The 25105-nt window shown below is 37.3% G+C and overlaps 1 protein-coding gene across 3 annotated transcripts; it reads right to left on the bottom strand.

The window, feature by feature from the left end:
* Positions 1-328: 328 nt before the first annotated feature.
* suclg1 (succinate-CoA ligase GDP/ADP-forming subunit alph) lies at positions 329-24404 on the bottom strand. 3 transcript variants are annotated; one of them, XM_055158275.1, is made up of 10 exons: positions 24386-24404; positions 24189-24294; positions 22700-22800; positions 20993-21109; positions 20051-20263; positions 18726-18783; positions 17603-17686; positions 14096-14247; positions 7766-7954; positions 329-732 (listed from the first exon to the last, which is right to left on the bottom strand). In XM_055158275.1, exons 2-10 carry the CDS (start codon positions 24220-24222, stop codon positions 703-705), a joined length of 978 nt encoding a protein of 325 aa, XP_055014250.1. In that variant the 5' UTR covers positions 24223-24294; positions 24386-24404; the 3' UTR covers positions 329-702. The 3 variants fall into 3 exon arrangements, with proteins under 3 accessions (XP_055014250.1, XP_020786230.1, XP_055014249.1); XM_020930571.2 differs by having other exon boundaries at positions 24189-24390; XM_055158274.1 differs by lacking the exons at positions 24189-24294; positions 24386-24404 and adding an exon at positions 23227-23356.
* Positions 24405-25105: the final 701 nt, after the last annotated feature.

Here is a 25105-nt window from a genome sequence, read left to right as displayed (position 1 = left end):
AGATCAATATGTTTAATGTCATACCATGGAACATTATACGCAAAGCAATAACATCTCTGTTGAGACAAGTAGATAAACCTTCCACTAGAAAAGTTGCACCTTTATAATTGGAGAAAATACAGTGTTAGGTGACATAAACGCCTATACGTAGGACAGTGCACCAGCTCGTTCTCGCTAAGTACATTTCATTTGACATCCCTTCAGTGTAAACAGTACATGGAACAGTACATCCTGTATGTAGCGTCAGTAGAAGAAGTAGTAATGAGAAGTGATCTATTTGTCTGGCTCAGTGTGAAGAAATGTGCAGACAAAACACAGCAGGAGGAAATTATGGGAGAGAGATTTTCTTATTCAGGTGGACAGTCAGTGAAATGAGCAGCAGAATACATCTTACAGCAACAGCACAAGAAATGAAACAGATCACCTAGGTTACCATGGCACCTTCCCTTAAACTGGTGTATGGAGAAAACAACTTGTGAACAGGGAGCAATGTGGCATACCATTAAGACACCATTTTTTATTCATTCTCTCTGTGCAAGGTACAAGATCATGGCAGAAATTACAATATAAACATTACAGGTGTGCTCTGAAATATATTTGAGACGTTGTACACACTGTATAACTATTCCACCTCCACAGTCGAGCTGCTCTTCTCCATTTTGGGTTAAAGGTTAAAGGTGAGGGGGCGTCATCATGTGATGTTTAACTCAACATCTTCCTCTTCTCGAACTCCTACGGAGACAAATGAGAAGGGAGCAAAAAGACAAAAAAAATCAGTTAAAGAAAAAAAAAAAAAAAGAGTTTATTCATGCACAAGTCAAGGCAAGGTTAAGATAATTTGTTTTACATGTACAATTTTAAAAGGCCGTGATGTTTTATTCCAACAAAGATCAAACTTAGCACCCATTAGTCAACATTAAAAAGGAACTGTGTGTAGGATGTTAGTTTTATAAAAGGTATTACAAAACAACAGTGCATTAACCTGCATATAGAGGACACACATACAAGTTTTTCTCATTCTCAGTTTATAGACTTTAATACGACAATGTGCATCTGCAAAATGTTGTTTCATTATAGCCCAGTTCTTAAGACGTGTTAAAAAGGATGTAGACATTTAATTATCAAATACAGGAAAAAAATCTAACTTGTATTGAATGTCTTTTGGTAAATCCTCCCACCGCACATGAGGAAGTTACTTAACGCAAATGTCATTTATCAGTTCTGCAGAACACGCAAGTGCTGACGAGCATGGCAACACACTGCAGCGGACGGCGCATTACCTGGAGATACACTGCCACCTAGAGGAGTCTTGAGTTATTGCGTTTACACTGGCTACTCTCACCTCAATTTAAAATCAATGAGAAGACGTTTAGCTGAGTTGAAAGGTTAACCAGATGTGGTGTGTAACGGGCCAGGTGTTGTTCAGGTAGATGGAGGTGTAGAAGGAGGTGTAGGTGTTGGAGTTTTAGTGAAAAGAAATTGAAAAAGAAAAGAAAAAAAAAAAAAGAAAAAATAGGGGGTGAAATCGTAAGTGACAGTAGTGGGGTCTGAGGCGCTGGCAGGGGAGAGGCAGAGTGGGTGACAGAGAGAGAACTGGGTGAAAGAAATGCTTGTCAAGGCACGTCAAGATGAAGCACAGGTTGCCACTCGAAAGAAGGACAAGAGAAAATACAGCCGGATAGAAAGTGACTAGACAGGGCTATGCGAGGTGAACATCAACTATTCAACAAGACTGACAGATCCAGAAGCATGGTGGGTCATTTGACAAGCACGGGCAATATTATGTGTGTAACTATGTGGGGGGAACAAGATAACATATTTGGCTTGGTGGACCATAAAGGGACAGTATGTAAGATTTTGATTTTAAAGGGCCCATATTATGCTGTTTTCTCATCTGTTATAATCATGTTTCCTCATCACAAACATACATGGAGTTGTGTTTTGTTTCATTCACACATGTTTAAGTCAAAAACTTTATGCAGAATTAGGCCGAGTTCTTCCTTCAAACAGAAAACACTCTGTCCCAGCTTGTAATGTCATGTGGTGATACAGGAAGTGCTCCACCTTCATTAGAATCATTTGGATGAGTTCAGTATATGGAATTGCCAAACTCTACTGAACTAATGGTAAAAATGTGGCTGTTAACTTCTCTAAACTACCACCCACTGATAGTCCAAGATTACTCAATCAAGAAAGACACAAAACACAACTTTGGGTATGTTTTTGATGAGATAACAACAGTCAAACACAAACACAAGAGCCAATGTTGCATAATATGGGACCTTTAACAATGTGTATAATGTAGTTTTCATTGTATTGTGCAGTACTTATTTGACTTTACTTTTTAAAATTCTTATCTTCAATAAAGCTTCTGGTCATTAATACTATAAAAATAAAACAAATGTGAGAAAATGGTAGAACAACTGCACAGTACAATCCTGACAAATAACATACACCAGCAGTTAACATTTAGAGGAATCCATAAAGGCTCGCAACAATTTATTTGACTTTCCGGAGACTTGGAATGCCGCGGGCGATCAGAGCTGGCAGCACTTTTCTAATTTCCCAGAGCCACTGGTTAGTTTTTACCAATTAAATGGAGGTTTCTGAACCACACTGACAGCAGCCTGAATAACCACAGGCAATGGCTTGACAAATGGAGAAACATGGATCGTAATTTGTGTGTATTATTGGCCTTGGACTCCTTGTTAAAAATATGATGCCGCTTTACATTTTGTAAGGAGAAACACAGTTTTGTAGTTACTTTGTAATATTTCATATGGTGCAACATTTATTACTTCGTGCTTCCCCGAAAGTTCTCACATCCCTAAAGTGAAGCGCAGACACCCATATAAATCACATTTTAAATCAAAGTAGAAGTTTCCTGGATGTACAAATTCCTCGTTGCATTTGCCTCTACATATCTTCACATAAAACGAGAATCTTAAATATTGAAGAATACATTATTTTACTTAAAGTGCATATGGCAGGTTATGATGATTCTATCATTTTGATTCAAGTTGGTGGGATTACAAATATTGTAAATATAAATGATATATTTTTTTAAGTTTCTTTGCAAACTGCTATAAACTCTGTTGCAAATTACAGGAAGTAGAGAGTGAGGACATCCCACTAGGGAGAACTCTGTCCAAATGTTCGTATACTTTAAACATGAATTTAATAAAATAAACATGTTTTTAATATTTGTATGTGTCAGATAATAATTTCTGTACATTAGAGGAGTTTTCTCAGGTAACGGTTGTGAATTGATGTCATGATTTTCAACCAGAAAGAAAAATGTTAAACACAAAAAATGGTCAGTTTAGGAAACGAAAGTGAATGCTTTTGCAAAAATCTTAAATACTAATGATCTTAACTGTGTTTTAGTAAAATCGGTAGTCGAACCTGTCATAGGCACTTTAAGAAAGTCCAGCTCTCATTTTTCACACTGAAGCCATTTTTAAACCCTATCAATTATTTTTAGAAACACAAGCAAGCAGATTTTTAGCATCAGACCACAAAGGAAATTAAGAATAATGTTCCTAACCCGCAGTAGTGACTATTCCCACAAGAAGAGCATTGTTTACAGTTACAGTGAGTTAGCCGTGTGTCGATCTGTGATGATTAGTGCTGAATAGATGAGATGAATGTTCTGCAGCCTTGAGCAGAATTATGTGCTTTAATTTATAAAATGGAATATATTTAATTTCACTGATAAGTCGTCCTCATGGAACAAATGCACACTTACTCACAAAAGAACGGGTTAATATATCACTAATAAATCAAACTGAATCTTAACGAGTGACAGAAGAGCTACTGGTGGAATATTATTTGTGAGTACTTGAGGCTTCATTAATCTTCAGTTAAAGTGTTTACAGTACACACAGCGTTTTCTAGGCCTGTCACGACAGCAAATTCTGAAGCACGATATATTGCTACAGAGCTATATACAGCAATAAACGATAACGAAACACAACGCAACTCCAGGTATGTTTTAGTGAGGTAACAGCAGGATAACGTGACTTAAAGCTTACAAAAGTCATCATCATTTATAACAATCTCAATGCAACACATTCATAATTCATGCATAATTGGCCAGTTCTTTCAGTTTCAGTATTAATGACAAATAAATGTAAAGGCCACTCAGGAGGTGACCGTATAAGGGGATAATGATTGCAGCTTCATTATTGTACAAGCAGAATGAACTGTGGTGGGATTAAAGGGCCCATATTACACTATTTTCTGATCTACGTTGTAATATTTCCTCATCAAAAACATACCTGGAATTGTGTTGTGTTTTGTTTCATTCACACATGTTTAACACACAAACCCTGCATATTTAGTTATTTTCTCAAACAGAGAACACTGTTCCACCTTGTGATGTCATGTGGTAATACAGGAAGTGCTTCACCTAACCCCATACACCTTCACTTTAATAATTTTTTGGATAATTTCCACTCTCCACAGAACAAAACTTAAGCTGTTAACTTGTAAACTAACACTAAATGACATCAGGTATGTTTTTAAGGAAGTAACAGCATTATAAACGTGGCTTAAAAGCTGCATTATGTAGCTTTTTGGTTGGGGGTTCGTCACCTGCTTGTTTCTTTGGAGATGTCATTGCTCTGTATGGAATGTTCCACAGTCTGGCATTATTAAACAGTTCTATCTCATATGCAGGGTTCCCACAAAATTTCAAGCTTTTCCATGACTTTCTCATGACCTAAAGTGAATTTTCCATGATTTTACAGCACCTACACGTGTAGAACTGATCATACTTTTAGGGCTAAATATGAAATTGGTTTGGTATTATAGTTTAACATTCAAAATACTGTCAATGCATTTTTTGTATTTTTTATTATTTTTTTTAAACAAAAGGTATATATGTTTAGAAATAACCATAATAGCCTAATGATAACTTAACAGAATGCTGTAGTTGTGTGAAAGAAATACTAAAATTCCATGACTTTTCCAGGATTTCCATGACCGTGGGAACCTTGTATATGTGTTCAATTACGGATTACAATTACTGCTCAAAAACACCTAGAAAAAGAAGGCATTCTGACTGAGTGGTGTTGTGTCTCCACAGATCTGAGCTATAACTTCATCTGGTTTGGTCTCCATGATGATAGAAAGGTTTATTGCCATACTGTGAAACATTCCAAAGCAATAACATGTCCAAGGAGAAAAGTATTTAACGAACCCACCTTTAAAACTCTCAACACTCAATTTTGTCTAATACGGGACCTTTAAATGTCTATACTGTACTTGTACTGTACATGGGTTTGGACACGAATAGCAGATAGGCTGTGGTTGAGGTTTCCCCAGCCCTCTCCCACGTGTTATTACCTCCATTACAGTGGTCAATGAGATTAACAGAGATGTATGAACACAATGTGCGGCGGAATCAGCGGCCGCGTGAGACGTTTTTCATCGTTACACGCAATGATTATGAATTAAACTTGGGGGTGAGAAAACGGGTGTAAATCTATATCTTGCGTGCAGTAGTTGCCAGTAGTGCTAATGAGAGTATGAGATGACAAATGGTTGTAATACACGCTCTCACTTTTTATACATCTTGTTAACAGCGTTTCCTTAGAGATAAATTGAAATTTTAAAAAAAGCAGCGCCACCGTATGAGCCACTGTCAACACGCGTTTATTAATTTCTGCCCTTTTCTGCCTCTCGTTACGATGTATTAAAAGTTCAATCATGGCTAGGGCACCTCTCACCAAAATTATTTTCACAGTAAACTTGATTAGTAATGGAAAGTGCAGCATGGAGACTAGAAATCAGAAATGGCACAAGACATGAGAGCTGTTAGACCGGCTCTCACTAAATGATGGGTTGAATGTTAGCTACTATTAGCTCGCTCTGTCGAGTGTGTAATAAAAATATGACCTTTTGAGTTTGTTTTGTTTATCTGCATATGATTTCCAAAAGATAAGCCAAATCAATTCTTCACACACTATTCATATTTAGATTTGAAATAAAAAGCAGTGACCCCGGTTAGTCATTCGTTATTCTCCTGTTCACTTGCAAATTTTTGGGAATAATAAGAGGTAAGAATAGCGAACAATAATGTGTATTTGCATTTATATTTCAGACTGTTAGAAAATGTGTTGATTTGAAACACTGGGAGACCACAGAAGAATAACAGTGACGTTTTGGTGTGTAGACACAGTGTACAAAAGAATTTCAGTCGAGGAAGAAAAACAGAAGTGTGTTTTTTCAGCCATCTGCTCTGTTTAAGCTTTATGATTTGAGTAAACAAGAACAATGTCATTTACTAAACAGATGAAAAATGTTTGCCAAAAGGCCAAAACTCTAAAAAAAAATATTATTGCTGTAATATTTGTGTTTATGCTTTTTAGAACGACTGAAGTTTGAGTAAAATGAGGAGCTTTCTCGACTTCTTTTTGTCTAAGTTTTGGGTTTGTTTAAATGAAATCGATGTGTAGATTTGTGTTCATTTTTTCTGTTAAAAAGGAACAGGAGCGTGAAATTGTTCATGAAAGTTACATATCCACATATTGATAGGAATTATGATTCTCGGGAAATAACACACCAACCCCAATGTGTTGCAGGTCAAAATTTAAAACACACTAAACCAGGGTTCATCAAACTAAGGCTCGCCACGGCCGTTTGACCGCCCCCCAGCCCCTCTGCCCCCCACCACTTGAACTGGCCCTATGAGGAAATCCTCAAAAGTTGTCATGACCTATTTTTTAAATTACTTTTTGACAAATAATAACACATCTGCATCTTGTATTTTGTTGATTTTTTCAATTAAAATATTATATTGATATGAACTATTTAGATTTATCTTTAAATAATTATGACATATTTACATTTGCCACCAAATTTTCATCACCTGACACGCTCGAGATCAAACAGTGACAGTCAACATACGCACAGAGCACTGGAGTGCAGTTAAGAACAGCAACATGGCTAATGTTAAAGTACAAAAAGTTCACAGAGTGTGCAGAGTTTTCAAAGAACAGTGGACGGCTGATTATTTTTTTGTTCAGTGTAAGAACTGTACAGTTTGATATGTAAAGAAAGTGTGGCGGTTTTCAAATATAATCTGCATCGTTATGGTCATACAATTCTGTTATACGGCCGACCCAACCCCGGCAGAGTCAGGAGCAATAATGTGGCCTCCAGAGGAAAAAAGTTTGGTGACCCCTGGACTAAAACTTTATGCATTCATGTCCTAAAATGTTATGCCATAATTTCAGATGATGGGCAGGGGCCTATGTAAATCTGGGAAATGTATGGTTTTGAATGAAATATCCAAACTTATGTAGAGAAAGTTTCATCTGTGGCCATCTGGACTCTGTTTCTGCAATCAAGACTTTCAATTGATGAGTAAGGTAAGGTTAGTAAGGATGACCACCGATGAAACTTTATATTGAAATCACTCCTGGATGAATGTCTCCACAAATGTTAACCTCTACCTCTTGCTACTGACCACACTCATGTCTTTGGAGATTAATAATGGCACCAGTTTTTGATGCTGTTGCAGGAATTTAATTTACTTCAAAATAGGTTAAGCTAGCCTAAACCAAAGGAATTATAAGCGGCGTCAACAACTCGCCAAGAAGTAGGAAACCCCAAACTTGTATCTTCTTAAACTATCACCGCTTTTCCTCTTTAGTGAGATGATGAACAGGTAATGGGTTGGTTCACATAACAACAGTATAAAAGTGTTCACACATGACAGTGATACTAAGCAGCGCTTGTGCAAAGGAAACCCCCTCACCTTGTACATAGTGCTGCCCAGCTGAGCAGGGGACATGCTGACTACTACTCCCGCAGACTGCAGGGCTGCGATCTTCTCTTTGGCTCCGCCCTTCCCACCAGCGATGATGGCGCCGGCGTGGCCCATCCTACGACCAGGGGGAGCAGTCAGCCCCGCGATGAAGGATACCACCGGCTTGGCATTAACACCCTGGACACAACGAAGGAACACGACAAAACAAAACAAAACATGAGTGCAAAGTAAGGTGATGGAGGACAGAGAACAAGCCCCAGGGAGAGACATGAAGATGGGAGTGCAATTAGAGAGGCCGATAAATGTAGGGAAAAAAACACAGGCACGAAGGACAGCAGTGGCACACAAGAATTAGACTCTGCACCTGCATTTGATTCATTCATTAGAAAAAGAACACTGCATGTCCTCCCATTACGGTGCCTTGTGATAACCGGATTGTCTAAGCAGCCATCTCAGTCTCAGTCTACATTATTAAAACAAAGGGTCAATCAAGCCATTTAATTGCATGGCGTGCTGTATGACCAGATAGGGGCCCCGGCTCCTGCCATTTCCTATCATCTCATTTCTGAGATAGTAATTAGTCATGCAGGCACTGATTAGCCCAGCGCCTGTCTATGATGCCGGCTCAGTGATGGATGTTTCGCTCAACAGTTAAGATCATTTCCAAGGTGAAGTGAGCTAATATTTCATCTTCAGCAATAACATCCTAACCGGTGTGAGAGGATCTGGGCGTGAACCGCATGTGTGGCTAATATTTCATACTTAGGAATAACAACATAATCGAAGGGGACGGCTTTGAATGCACGCACACATGCTGTCTCACTCGCACTCGCGCATACACACACACACACACACACACACACACAATACTTTACGTCACAAGCCTGGCTCATGTGGTAAATTTCTTTTCGCAGCCAGGGCACCTACAAAAGACGCACTCCTACTTCAAGTGAGGGCAAGATGGCCGACTTAAAGCTGTACTGTGTAACTTTTCTGGTGTGGGGTCCATCACCTACTTGTCTCAATGGAGATATATTGCTTGGTCTGGAATGTCCCAGAATGGCATTAAACGTATCCATATTGCATTTACATAATAATATGGGTTTGTATTGACCTAAAGATTTAAATTCTTACTGTGAATGGGCTGGCCTCTCCACAGATGTGACATGTACTTTGACCTTGTGGCATCACCTGTTGTCCCCATAGAGATAAATAAGTGTAATGCCATACTGTGGAATATTCTAGGCAATATCTCCATGGAGAGAAGCAGGTGATGGACCCTCCACAAGAAAAGGTTCACAGTGCACCTTTAAATATAAACAGGATGATTCACTTGTACAGCTGAAGGCAGAAAATTAATTTCTACATGTTTTAAGCATCTGTTTTACAGTATATGCAGGACTGAAAATGATCAGATCCAATTAGCATTTAGAATTCAACTCACGTTAGATACTACTCTCAAGCGAATCAGGTCTTAAATCTTCCTTTAACCAATCAGGTTAAATTGCTTTATTAATCCCTGCCTCTCTGGACCACTAACAATGCATACAGACGAAAGGACTGAAAAGAACATCATTCAAGTCACTTTATCTTTCACTGCTAGCACTTCAGATTTATTAGGTCAATTATGGGCCCAATATGGTCGCTACTGAGTCAAATAAACTGAGGAAAACCATGTAATGTAAACATAAACATAGTGTGATCTTCTGCTGATGAGATTTAAAAGCCAAATAAGACAGTTAACTACTTCTGGACACATGGCAGACAAAACATAAATGGCAAGGACACAGATAGGCCTGCCAAGATGTTAAAACACCATACATTGCAACAAAGAAATACTGTGATAAACAATAATACTGAAACTACTTTCTGCCACTGACACAAAGCAGGGTAATGCCAGTAAAACATTTTGTGGTAACAATGTACTGCATCATAGTAAGGCTTGAGCTGCAATAAACAGAAGAATCAACTAATAATTAGCCATAGAAAAGAGGAGATGTATTCTACTCTCTACCGTTCACATTTTAAAGGTGCATTGTAACTACTCTGGTGGGGGGTCCAAAAACTATCTTCATGGAGACCAAACCAGGCCAAGTTATAGGTCAGATCTGTGGAGAGGCAACCACGGTTACAGTTAGAGTGCCTGTTTTACCAAGCATTTTTAAAAGATAAAACCACCTGTAGTTAAGACATGTGAAGTAGAGCTGCTTAATGTCATACTGGGAAACATTCCAGGCAGAGGAACCTCACAACTCTCCACCAGAAAAGATACACAATGCACATTTAAGCTATTACATAAAAACAAAAAATGTGTACACATGATAAATATTGAGCCCAAAAATATATTGTTCCAGGTTTCATATATTGAACGATAAGTCAGAACAGTACTTAATGTGACAGGCCTAGACCCAGAGCAGGAATGCATTAAGTCTCTATAATTATAATGGTTAAGCTCTGCTCAATGGAAGACAAGTCAAAAAACTGGGGAAAAAAAGAAAGAAAATAACTTAGGGTGCCAAATAACCTGACCTACTTGATATGCATGAAGCAATTTGTAACATGGTTATTTTGTGTAAAAGCTATTCCTGACTTCATAAAGCCTCTGAAACTCCAGCGATGATAGGCAGACCTTTGATGCAGGTGACTTGTAACAGCATATTACGTTGGCAAGTGCGGCAGCTGTTGATGAGAAGTGAACCTTCAAATGTGCCCTGGAACATGACATCTGACAGCAGGCCCAGTGGCAAGATTTTACCCCGCCCCTCTTCTCAATTTCACAGGATAAAACGTGTGGAACAGCCATGTATGTAACACTGAGGAGGATAGGGGATTTAATAATACCTTGTGGACCTGTATTTAAGTTCATGTATACTGAACGTTATATTGGGGTATTTAACACATAGAAAACAATCAATTAATAGGGTTGTCAAAAGTATCAGAAATCAGACAATAACTGATACTAAAACTAGATAGTAGTTTGAGCAGGTATTGATATTAAAAACTCACATTCACAGGACAGAAATTAACCTTTCCTGAATATCTTTAGAGTGATCTTGAGCTGTATTAGAACAAGTTGACTAGTACACACCCATGGACCACTATGGAATCTACCTGGACAACTGAGGGATTACACAGATACAAGACCACATGTTAATACAAAAGAAAGTACTACAATTTAAATATGGGAAATGACATCCTATTGTCAGTGTATCCCCGGGTTTGATTACCCCAAATTTAAGACTTAAGACTAAAATACCTTTTTAACTACCACTTAAATGAAAATTAAGACCAACATCACTACCATTATGTGGGCCAAAAAACACCAGATCCAATTCTAATAATGACCAACCAACTACTGTACTATATCCAGAATCTAAGAGCAACTTTGGATTAAACCTACACTTCCCCATGATCCATCCAACGTCTTTCTCCACTGTACTGTTTACTTGTTGCTGCCGGCGCCAGAGTATTGTTTGCGCATAGTCGAAATTAGACGTTCATTCACGTTATGTGATTTCACTTTGTTGTTTTCTTCCTCCCTCCATTTAACGTTGCACTGCAGCCCAGTTGAGTATACAAAAACATGCAAATGAAATTTAAGACCTTTGTGAAAAAACTAAGACTTGGACAACATAATTTAAGACTTTTTAAGGCCTTAATTTAATTTAGGAACATGAAATTTAAGACCTTTTTTAAGACTTTTAAGACCCCACAGCTGCCCTGAATGTCAAAAACCACAGCATAAAATGGGAAAACTATCACTTGTTTAGTGCTATAATATAATTTTTTTTTTCTCTTATACTGTGCAGCCCTCTGGAGTCAGAAGTTAGTTAGAATCTAGGAATACAGACAGTAATGTTGCAGAACAAAGTCTAGGCAGAGGTCTGTACTCTCCAAGTTAATTTAGGAGTGATGCAATTGCTGCATTTTCGGTCAAACAATATAAATTAATATGGAACGAATAACACAGTTTTGTTTTTTCCCCCCAGGAGAAATAGGTTTTTGTGCACATTAATGTTTGAAGCTTCCTTGCCTCTGCTTGCTTCATATTAATACAAAACACTTACGGGAGCTGCCCTAGGTTAGCATTTCAGTATTGTGCATTCTAATAAGCTCATATCATAAAAAACTACCCACTGAGAAGCAAGTCCACAAGTCTACTTTTCTTTGTACTATAGAAACAGTGGCCTCAAAAGTATAATTCAATGTTTGGAGAAATATATGAAGCTCAGTGTTTAGCCAGTGTTTTTCCATTCCTGACTTAATTTGAACTGTCCCTCACTGTCAATACGGCGTTATTGGATGGGCGGCTGGTTGTACTTTACTTTGTCAAGGGAGAGAACTTATTCTAGTGAGACGCTAGTGGGAGATTTGCATGCATTAGGAGCAGCAAGGGCAAATCAAATCCATTTTTCAGCTCAAGAGAACCATTGTCACATACACGCTTGTTTGTATGCTGACACAACCATGTGTAGATCGGTAAAAATGTGCTGAAGGACAGCCAACGGATACATTAAAAACATTTGCTGTCATTATCATTGATGGAAGGCTATGATTTGTAATTATGGGCCATTTATTGTTTTTGAAAGAAACAAACACAGAAAATCCACAAATTTTGAACGTTGTTCAGATGACAACTATCTCCTGTGTAATGATACTAGGTCTGTCATAATAACAAAACTGCCTTATGCCACTGACACAAAGCAGGGAAATTCCAGTAAACCCATTTTTAATCAGACAGTATTATTAAAAAGGCTGAGCTGCCACAAATAAATGGCTAAATAAACTGATTATTACCAATAGCAGTTATTTATTCAATCCTCTACAGCTCAAATCTTACCTTACTGTAGGAAAATAACAAAAATCTCCCCATTATTGCAAACAAAAATACCCATGATAAACGATAAGACCCAAAATATACTGATAATCATCATGACAGATCTAAATGCTTTAAGGTTTTAATAGAAAATATAAAAAGACTTTATGCCAGCGTTTTCTGATAGATGTATATAGTTACAGATCTATTACTCCTAAAACATGCTAACAATTAAACACTAAATAACACCATGTACATCTAACTTTCTCTCCAACTCCAACAGTGGGGCGCCAGTGGCAAAAAACTGTTGTTGTGTCCTTAGGCAAGACACTTCACCCACATTGCCTAGTATGAAAGTGGTGTGAGCGTGAGTGATGGTGGTGGTCGGAGGGGCCGATGGCGCAGATTGGCAGCCTCGCTTCCGTCAGTCTGCCCCAGGGCAGCTGTGGCTACAGTAGTAGCTTACCACCACTGAGTGTGGAGTGACTGAATAATGAACTGTAAAGCGCTCAACTCAATTTTAAAATATTGGCAGTGTAGAATTCGGGATGCACCAATAAAGATACTGGTATTGGCACAGAGACTGAAAAATTTTCTGGATCTGGTATCGGTTTCATGATACCGGTTAAGCCGATATTCCCATTTCCAGACTAATTTTGGCCTAGAACATCTCCTAATGTTTTACCTGTAGTCATACAAAGATGTTCAGCAGTTAAAGAATTTCATGACACAACTGGATCTCTTGTGTAAGAAGTTAACGGTGTTTCATGGAAAACGTGCCATTTTCCATCCCTACACTGATATGGGTTAATATCAGGCATCGGCACATACTAAAAGAGTATTGAGATCAGACATCTGAAAAAGCTGGATTGGTGCATGCCTGTTTCGAAAGTTGAGTTGTCATATTAGCACAATGCATTCATGGGTTTCAGTTTCCTGTTCTTGATGACATTTTGAGGACTTTTGACAAAAGAATTAATATTTAATATTTAGTTCTGAATTGTTGAATTGCTGTAGCAACGGTGCTCATTTTCTCTCACATCTTAAACCTGTAAATGGCAAGTTAAAAGTCACCAAATGTCAGTAGCAAATTTGGAAAGATATAGCTGCAGAGGCCAATCTCCCCCTCCTTGTGTTTTATGACAGGTGGGAATCACACATTCGGCTCTGAAACAGTCAGCGCCATAAAATTCTGCAACAAGAGAAGTGAAATTTTTACCTTCATTCATTTTCCAGTCTTTTGTCTGCACCATACAGATTCATGTAGCCACGAGAAAAAGCCTCAGGCAACGATCAAATGCGAAAGGACATTTTTAAAGTCCCCCTTGTACTGAAAATACGACGCTTTCCACACTTCACTCAAACTGATATATTTGAAAGGGCATGACTAAGAGCTAATTCGGCGGAGGTTAAATAATTGATAGGAGCTGAAATATGAGGCGAGGTGGAAGTTTAGTACGAGGAGGGCGAGGAGGGTAAGGTGGGAGAAAAAGGTTCCATACCGAGTTATGCTGTTTGAGGTACTCTGCTGCATTCTCCTCTGCATTTCCACCAATTTCACCGATCAGAATGATGCCTTCTGTCTTTGGATCCTGGAGGAACACTTCCAGACAGTCTATGAAGTTTGTACCATTGAAAGGGTCCCCGCCAATCCCTGGTAAAAGACACAGCAAACAGTTGTAGTAAGCTTAAAAGGTGCATTGTGTGACTCCTCTGGTGGAGGTCGGTCAAATGCTTTTCTCTATAGAGATGTTATTGCTTTGACAGGAATGATTCACAGTATTAAACCTTTCAATCTTAATAAAGACCAAACCAGGCCAAGTTACAGGTCAGATCTAAGAAGAGTAGGGATATAACAATATCCAAATCTCTCAGTATGATATTTATTGTGATATTTTGAAGAGGCTAATGTAATTGTAGATGGGACACTTTTTTTGCTTTTAAAATACCTTGACGAGATTTTGGTGTGAATTATTCCCATCATAATCCCAAGAATTCAAGTAAAAAACATTTCTTCATATTGTCTGCACTGAAATGAATCATGGGATATGTAGTTCTAGATGTTTATAAGATGTTGCTTCTATAAAATCATACATTTAAGCTAAGAAACTTGTAATTCGATATGTTGTGACAGCCCAGGATATTATTGTGAGACTTTTAACGATACGATATCACGATATTTTGGTTATTGTTACATCCCTAATGGAGAGGCTGTCCAATCAGAATGCCTGTTTTTCTAGGCATTTTTGAGCAGTAAAGCAGTAAGTAGTTTAATTTAATAAATATAAGGTAGAGCTGGTTAATGTCATACTGTGAACCATTCCAGACAGAGCAGTGAAATAGCCACAGAAACAAGCAGGTGGTGGACCCCAACCAAAACACTACAAAGTGTTTTAAGATTCCCACAGGGGTCATGAGTGTGACTATTTGAGGATCATGTGCCTGTTCTGCCTCTGGGTAGAAAACTTCACAGGTGACAGGTTTACTCAAGCTTTTCTTTCATTAGACTGTGTCCAGACAGTGTTTCAAGTGTCTGTGCTCACAAAAAAAATAATAATATTAACTTCAAATTGTCTTCTCTGTGGATGGAGTCGAGTTTGTCTAAAGAATAAGGGTAAACTATGAACATGTGCACAGTATAATAGTTACTCATCATCATCCTGTAAAAAATTAATGTGTTTTTTAATTTATTTAACAAAATATCTTATCTTTATATTCTACTATCTTTTAAGTTATGGACAACTATAAAATCTGTGTCTTTCGGGGGGCGGATAATTGATTAAATAATGCATAAAACAGCTTTTACAACTATTAGTACAAATAATTTTTCCTTTAAAGAAATCTTAAATATTTAATTAAAAAAAGCAAACTGCTCAAGGGACCCTAAAAAGGCAAGAATATATGCAAAATAGCCGAACACAAATTTAATGTTTTTGTACTGTAATTAAAAAACCCTGAGCACTGACAAAAATCACTTGTATAATTATTACAGCTAAGGAGAGCAACATTGCCAGAAACAAAGTCGGCATTGATATTAAATATTGTGGTAAGTGCAATTTGTAGAAGCCCTGAGGTCATTCTCAGATTTAAGAGGTCTCCTACTGAAGCACCAATAAAATCCTTTAATGAACTCTCCAATGTTAATACTGTTGCAGCATTGGCTTTATGAAGTCTGGCCAGGAAAGCTTATAATTAAAACGTCTAAGTAATAATGTCGCCAACTTGTTTTAATGTATTTGAGTGTCCAAGCTAGTCTATACTGTTTTGTAACAACAGATGGGAAGGCCAAAAGTGTTTTTCATTCGATAGTTAAACCCCACTGCGGCTGTTAGTAATACTACAAAAACATTTTAAAAAGGCCCCATATTACACAAAATGGATTCTTATGAGCTTTAAGTCGTGTTATAATGTTGTTATCTCATCACACACATACCAGGAGTTGTGTTTTGTTTCATTCACATGTTTGAGTAATCCTGCATTATCAGTCTGTCTATATCTCCAAAGCTCTAAATGTTTTGTTCCACCTTGTGATGTCACGAAGCAGTAATTTTCAAGTTAACAGCTACTTTAACTTTCGTTCAGAAGAGATTGGAAACTCCAGGGCTGAAATTATCCACATGATTCTAGTGAAGGTTTATGGAGTTTAAAAACACCGTGGAGCACTTCCTGTATTACCACATGCCATCACAAGGTGGAACGGTGTGTTTTCAGCTTGAAAGAAAAACTCTAAATATGCAGGGTTTGTGTGTTAAACATTTGTGAATGAAACTGAACACAACCACAAATGTTTTTGGTAAGGAAACATAACAGATCAGAAAATAGTGTAATAAGCTGGTTGCATTGAATAAAACTGAAGCACATACTTGGGAGAAATAATAAAAAAGGTTATTATTTGTTTGTTTTGCTTGTAGTGAAAGGTGTAATTATTGTTGTGTTAAAAGCATTTAGAGAAAAGAACAAAGAAAGAACAGTTGGTGTACGCAACAATGAAAATTGGGAGCTAATGCTAATGGGACAACTGTGCACAACTTTCTTGATATTGTAGTTAATGTGACAGATATTGTGCGTCATGATTGTTAATTTTCAGAAAACACTAACTGGCTTACACTAGTACAGATAGACCGACATGTTAGGCCAATATGTTGCACTTTTAGCCAATGGTCAATGCTCTGAAATCTCCAACAGAGGCCAGTTTTGATTTTGGTTGACTTCCTGCATAAAAAGTACACACAAAGCTTTATTTTATGTGATGAGACAATTGCACAAAATGTGACTACACAGCTCTCTCACAGGTTTGTGGGGGGGGGGGAAAGACTGTACATTTAAATCACAGAACTTTGGGAAAAATTATCAAAATCAGCCCAATATAATCATCCCAGAAATATCAAAAGTGCTCATCGGCCATCTTTTTCTCAATGCTTGTACTCACTTTATTTAAGCATTAATGTGTTTTAGATGTTGATTCAATTAGTGTTAAATTAGCTTAAAGGTGCACTATGTAACTTTTTGGTTTGGGGGCCCATCAATTGCCTGTTTCTATGGATATGTTATTGCTCTGCTTGTAATGTTCCACAGCAGGTCTACCTTACATTTATTCAATTACAGATGGTTTTATCGCTCAAAAATACCTAGAGAAAAAAATATTCTGATTGAACAGGGTTGTCTCTCCACAGATCTGACCTGTGTATTAATGCCATACTGTGAAACATTCCAGACAAAGCAATAACATCTCCACGAAGTAAAGCATTTGATGGAACCTCCACTAGAAAAGTTACAGAGCACAGGGCATTTACAGTACACTGTACAGCCTGGCGACACATGGTGCTTTGATACAAAAATCTATAAAACCTATATTCAGCACAGATATACATAGCATTTAAGTTGGCTTTTTCGGTTGCCTTTTTCTTGGGGAACAAAGTGCAGAAGACTTCAAAACCTTGACCTTTTAAGAGCTGCCACCGAGTATGCTAAATTTAAATTTCACATGCCAGAGGTTAGAGGAGGCTTACCCACGCAGAGCGACTGGCCCAGCCCCACTTGTGTGGTTTGGTGCACGGCTTCATATGTCAACGTCCCCGACCGTGACACAATACCTAAAACAAAGAGGAGAGATGTTTGTAGATTTTGTGTTTAGCAAATTCTTTATAATGCACAGCTAGACATGTTCCCATTACGGCTCGGCAACAGCTGTTCAGTCTGAGCAGCACGAATGATGGAAGTACATTTATTGCCAAACTCAGACTTCTCGTAAAGGTCCAGTGGCCAGCTAGAATACACAGTGCTTAAAAGGCTGTCAGCATTCACAGCTGTACCACGGCAAACTGAATGAAAAAGGTACAACGTAGAACGGGGAGATAAATCAAAACATTTATTAGAAGATTAGAATATTGTGCTAGAATATGTAAAATTAAAACCAAACAAAGCTATAAAAGCACTGATTGCAATGTAATCTTCCATACACTGGTAATAAAGGGCCCATATTACGCTATTTTCTGATTTGTGTTACAATGTTATTCCCTCATCAAAACATACTTGGGTTTTGTTTAGTTTCATTCACACGTTTAACACACAAACCCTGTATATTTAAGATGAGTTCTTCTCTCAGACTGAAAAACACTCTGTTCCACCTCGTGATGTCATGGGGTAATAGAGGAAATTCTCCACTGTGTTTTTAAACTCCACACACCTTCAGACAAATCATTTGGTTGATTTCAGCCCTGGAATTGCCAATCTCTACTCAACAAAAGGTAGCTGTTGAAAACTTGAAAACTACCACTACATGACATCACAAAGTGGAACAGAGCAGTTTGAGCTTTGAAGATGTAGACAGACTAATAATTAAGGATTACTCAAACATGTGAGAATGAAACAAAACACAACTCCAGGTACATTTTTAATGAGTTAACAACATTACAGCATGGCTTAAAGAGTTAATTTAGTTTAATATAGGCCCTTTAAGCAAAGACTGTATGTATGTATTATATAATATTATAATTAAATAGTATAACCAAGTGGTTAACCAAGACATTCAGATCTGTTTTGAGCACATCTTTGACTGACTTGCATAATATTATAATCAGACACATACATTTCAAATCTGTGCATCATTAATATAACATGTTTTATCCTTACCAATCCTTCCTTTCTTATGAATGTGGCCAGGCATAATCCCGATCTTGCACTCTCCAGGCTGGAAATAACAAAATTTTATACAACATTAGAGACTAGTAAACAATAAAGCAAAACTACATAACAAACAAATTTGTAAAATATTAATATTATTATTATATAATTACTAAAACAATTTATCGCTCAATATATTATAAATGGAAAAATCATTTTTGGGGGTCAATAATTATCATGGGGACTTTTTTGGTATTAATAAATTCTTGGTTATTGTTCTCCAATATGGTAAGATTTGCACTGTACAAGCTTGAATTATAATATATAATATTTAACAATATTGTACATTTGGAATATTTCTGTGTGAATAATTTTGCTTCATGGTTTGGTTTAACTATTATCTTTTATTTAGATTTACTTTAGCAAGATATCACACTTCAAAATGTGTTGTTCTAACAGGCCTATGTGCTTTTGCCATTTTCACCAAATAAATCCAGTTGCCATGACACTCTTGTGGATGTTTTCAACTGGTTTATCTGTTAGAACTCTAAAAGTAATGGTACATTTGGATGACACTTTTAGGAAAGGTCAGTGGTGGGCCAAAAAAAAAAAAGATTCATTTTTGGTGTAGTTCCAAAAGATGGAAGATGGAGCCAAGGACTGTAACTTCAGCAAAGAAGCCAGATTTGCCAAAAATATTTATAAACTGTCTTCTAGTCAAGGCTTCACAGCAATGAAATATAAATCAAATACATAAAGGTTATTTCTTTATTTGACAAAGACAGCAAATTGAAGATTGCCACCAAATAGGTAACTGATGTATGTATGTTCCCAGTCAAGTTTTGACACTCTCATTCAATGTTTTAAATGAGAGGATATTTCTACATTTTAGATACAGAAAACATCAAATATGTGAAGAACAATAAAATTATATAGTAAAGAAAAAAGTTAAATGACTCCGCTTTGTTGAAAACGTTTAGTAAAGGTTTGCTACTTTGAGGATTTGAATATAACATATATATACACAAAACTGTGATGGTGTTTAACTTTTTTCTTTGCTAAATATGTCCATATATTTCACTTAATGTCTTCTATGTGTATATAAAATGTAAAAAGTAGTAAAAAATAAATAGAAAAAAAAAAAAAAAAAAAAAAAAAAACATTGAAAGAGAGGGTGTGTTCAAACTTTTGACTGGTCGGGTACATTTTTACCCAACGGTATTCTTTTTCATCTTTCCCAAGCAGAGCATATATAAAATTAAGATTGTACTTGTATTCGAACTATTCCTGACGGTGTTTGTAGAGGCTTAATAGGAGAGTGAATGAGTGCTTACGTTGATGACTCCAGGGCAGTTGGGGCCTATGAGCCGTGTGGTGCCCTGGCGCAGCAGCTTGTGTTTGACTCGCACCATGTCCTGCTGGGGGATGCCCTCAGTGATGCACACCACCAGGGGCATCTCTGCGTCAATAGCCTCAATGATGGCCGCTGCCGCGAACGGCGGGGGCACATAAATCACTGTGGCATCTGCCCCCGTGCCCTCTCTCGCCTGAGGAGTACAAATGTAAAAAAAATAAATAAATACTGGAGCAGTCTGCTAGATCATATTTCTACAGTTATGAAACAGTGCCATCTAATGTTGATTTAGGAATACACCACTGAGCAAGCATTCAACTGTTCTTCAATCACTCAGGTTAAGATACTTTACACTGTGGAGCATTTTCATTTTTCCCACCATGTTGAATATGCACAAAATTTTAAAATCAGCAGGTAGAGAGTTAACAGTTGTGCTTTGGTCTTTTAAGTTTTGAAATGCTTTTACAAACTCTTTGTGATTAATTAGGATGCCAGGAATGTGACAATAAAGTGAAGAGCATGTTTAGTCCACGGTAAACTATTTGAAATGAGCTAGTTCTGTTTTTCACATTTTTGGGGCAGTAAAACTTAGGTACAGCACCTTTAAAAAGTAAAAGGTATGTAGGATGCATGCTTACTAGTTTAAAAAAGGAACTGCAATCAGAACTAAATCTCAGTTGACAGTGCCTTCAGTTGCATCAAGAGTTACTTATTCTGAGCATATATGGAAGGACCATGTCTCATTTAAAGCTCAAAAGCAGCACTTTAAGTGACACTACCAGAGGTCTATAGGAGACTTTAAATGTCATCTGGGACGTAGCAATAAAATAAAATGTGCATATAGTACAAGTTGTCACAATGTATTCTTGGATATATCACTTGAATTCAAATGAAGTAAAAGAGAACAGAAAAAGCTGCTTACATCTTTGACTGAGTTGAAGACTGGCAGGCCGAGGTGCTCCTTTCCTCCCTTTCCTGGGGAGACACCCCCCACTAACCGGGTGCCATAGTCAATAGCCTGCTGACTGTGAAATGTTCCCTGAAAGACAAAGGAATAACTGTGTAATGAAGTGAGCTACAACTACTTGTGCAGCATCAACTCTGAGATATGACTCCAGACAGAGACAGAGAGCAGACACACAGGATTAATCAGCTGTGCTGAGTAAGAAGAGACAGAAGGAAGCTGAAGTGTAGGCAGTGACGTATATTCAGTGAAGTATATCCAAGAGAAATAGAGGGAACTTTTGACACATGAATAATGACGTAAACCCAGTTTAATCTGCTTTCAGAACTGTCACAAAACAAATCAAATGTAGCTTCGGATATCCTGCGGAGCTCACTGTTCAAATACATTTCACAGAATCATCTCGCAAAGTGATGCTTTTCATCTGGCTCTGGGGAAGCACTCACTGACACAACAAGGGAATTACCCACCGTCATTTCTTTTATCATTTATTTTCAAGTAGACATTTCAACATTAAGGGTGCTGAAGTAAGGATGTAATTAAATAATGTTAAATGTTAAGTGGCCATATTAAAATTGCAAACATAAATGTAACATATCGCTATTAAAGGAGTGAGGTTTGATTAGTGTAACATCAAGACTGTGTAGAAATTAATAACTCGAGGATAAAAAAAAAATTAAAGGTATTGAGGTGAGAAATAATTCATATAGCTCATATTGTAGGATTTTACTTGTTTATTATTCATATCTTTTACAATATTAAGAGACACTCATGCTGAAAATCAAGATCATCCTCTGCTCATTCTCTGATCTTCCCGCATTAGGTTATGGAATTTAAATAAATAACTAATATAACATAACCACTCTATTAGAGGAGTTTAAAAAATATGACCTTTCCCTTTATATCATGAATTCATACTGCTAACATAACTGAATTTTGCCTTTGTCTCTGGATTTGCACTAACACCCAATCAATCTAAGAGATGCCTTGCTTATCGAGGCAGAGGTATCGCAATGTGCACTCAGTGGCATTGGCTTCATTTCTCATCCTTTTTTAATTACATGTAGTGTTCACTCGGACTATACGTAACAACTTTTCATTATGTTGAAATAAAAATGGATAATGGAAAAAAAAAAATGTTACAGGCGAGATGACATAAATCATACAAAAAGGGACACAGGTTATGGCTTGTTAAACACACTTGCCAAGATTCCTACTCTCTTTGATTGGATGTGGAGCAATGGGGGAAAAAAAGTGTCATTTTTCAAGCTTGACCCTGACCCATATGTTCTTTTAGATAAAAAGGTTGTTTTGCAGTTTTAATCTACATTTAAAGAATACACTTTAATTTGATCAAACATACAGTTGCATTGTACCATTATGATTAATATGAGTGTTTTTAAAAGCATCTTTCATTCATAGACATTTACCAATTAATGTAATATTCATGTGACACTTTTACATACATTTCTAAGAACTATTATCCAAATGTGTTACAATACAAATAACTCAGAAGGGTGTCACTCTAAACAACCATACAGTAATTACAATCACTGATTATTATTATTACTGGTGTTTACTGGTGAGAGCTAAATAAATTCAAAAGCCATTAGAAGCCTGTAAAACAATATGCTGTTTATTAAACAAAATGAAAAAGAGACAAACCTGCTTCCCTGTGAACCCCTGGCAGATGACTTTAGTGTCCTTATTGATGTAGAGGTTTTTCCTTGATCCCGTATAACAGTGCCTCACTCCTCTCTGCTGCACTAAACACAGACAAGAAAAGTACCAGGCATTTTATCTCAAAACGTCAAGAGTTTACAGTAGTATTCAAATGAAGCTGAAATTATAAATTAGTGGAGAAGATTTGTTTAATTATGGCTCTGTGCTGTGTGACATGTACTGTTCCTGGATATAAACTGACTGAATTATTGTAGAGACAACAGGCCTACTTTAAAACCAAAAGACCAGATAAATCAATCAGTCCATTCATCTGCTAAAAATAACTAAGTACAAGTGAGGAAACCTAACTCCATTAAGAACATAGGTCATGGGACTTAAGTAGACACAGAACAGAATTCAACAAAAACAACATCAAGCCATAAAAGCCATAAAAAGATCCTCCTATTTGTATCTGATCGTGTGTTTGAGTATTGCAAGAGTCAAGCACAAAATCTATACTGCTGTCCTACCATCGACACTGAGGCGATCTTTGATCTCAATACATCTCTCCATGAAGACTTAACTTATCAACCACAAGGTGCAAAGTTCACTTCAGAGACAATCAATGCTGTCGTTATGATTACACATTACACAGTTACATTTAGTTTTAATGTTTAAGTTTACTGTATTAAACAGACATCTTGCACAACATGCAGGTGACCAGGATTTCAACATAAAAAACTACACATCCCCGATTTTTTTGGTGGATGGTAATAATAAAATTGTGAAACGAGTGTGTAATTAAGGAACATCGTTGCACTTGGCCCATTCGTGAATAACATGCGAGTCACTGTAGTTAAATTTTCTTGTGTTTTGGTCGTTTTTAAGCAGCTTTTCTGTATTTTACCTAGACAAATTACAATGCATTCTTCTCTTTACTGTTGGCAGGTATCAGATTGGTCAATATGGGTACACCTGGGATATTTCTTGTATAAAACTTGGACAAATCAATGGTTTTGAATAAATCTACAGGAACAGGGAACCCAGGGCTCAAAACTGGGACTGTCTCATGTAAACAGGACCGTCTGATCACCCTACACATGCACACACCCGAAAAGTTGCTTAAAAGCTTGTTGTAGATTGCAACAGAGTTTATTTTCTCACAGGAATTTGCACGTTTTAACGCTAGCATTAAGTCACTGCAGTAAAGGGACACGCAGAAACCAAAATACAAGGTCACAGCTGAGGGCAAACGTATATTTTGACTGCATGACACTGGTGTGGTGCAAGGTTAGCTGTCTTTCAAACTATCAGTGAAGAAAACTGGCAGCTCGAGCTAATCCTACTAGCATACCGACTGACAGCCCGTCAAGCATGATGCTCCTACAAACTTTGACCTTTAGAATAAACATCAACAGACACGCACATGTATATAAACTATGCTGCTTAACATTATAATTTACCCAAACGTTAAAATAAGTTAAATACTTACGAAGCAGCCTGGCAAACAACCTGGTATGGGACATCTTCGGTCACTCACCAATGACACCGGAGCCAGAGGACCTGACACACGTCGTTTAGTTGGCCTCAAATATTAGCTTGAAAAACAAAAGATGAGTAAATATGATTCACTTTGCGCCAAAATAACAGTAAAAAATTTAATTCTATACACCCATCTTAAACTCTGACCATTGCTGCGTATCGCACTGAGGTAGAATTTGAGCTTTTATCGATTTTTATTTCAAGGCAAACACACTGGGCACACTTCTGCTTGCAATGAACTATGGGAAATGAAGTCCGAGAAGCAAGACTTTGAAAATTCTCAAAGTTGAACATAAGAGGGCGACAAAGCTACATTAAATAACCTTCAGCGTACCTTCAGAGTACCCGTGGATCTATTAAAATAAACTAGCAATGCTGTGTCGAACCTAGAAGCTATTGAAATGTGTCGAACACGTGGTTTGGTTATATATAAATTGAGTTTGCGTGTGACGTTTGCGTTAACTCAACCCGTGGTGCAGAATGAACGTAAAATAAAGGCGTATTTTAACTTGAAAATATTCATGTTCACCCATATAATGTCTATGTATATGTAATGTCTATGTAATAATAATAGCACATTATTATTATTGTTGTTTGTATTACTGAATGGGCGGAAGACACCGGTTAAAAATAATGTAACAAGTCCATGTCTAGACTGTGGTCCAAATGTGCAAATAGACTATTTGCACATCAACCGCATTCTAAAGACAAGCTATCAAAAAGTGCTAGAGAAGTAAAGGAAAAGCTTTTAATTGATTTCGATTTTCATCCAATCCAAAGTCTCCAGGTCCTTTACCGCTGATTGGCTCCCTCCATTACCGCAGTGACGCGTATTCACGAACCTCTTTCCGCAATTTTTAGGTTTTT

The sequence above is a fragment of the Boleophthalmus pectinirostris genome, unplaced genomic scaffold (assembly GCF_026225935.1).
Source record: "Boleophthalmus pectinirostris isolate CB_2022bp ecotype Guang Dong unplaced genomic scaffold, ASM2622593v1 HiC_scaffold_22, whole genome shotgun sequence".
NCBI lineage: Eukaryota > Metazoa > Chordata > Actinopteri > Gobiiformes > Gobiidae > Boleophthalmus > Boleophthalmus pectinirostris.
Note: the sequence above shows the minus strand (reverse complement) of the source record. Positions and strands in the feature narration are given on the sequence as shown.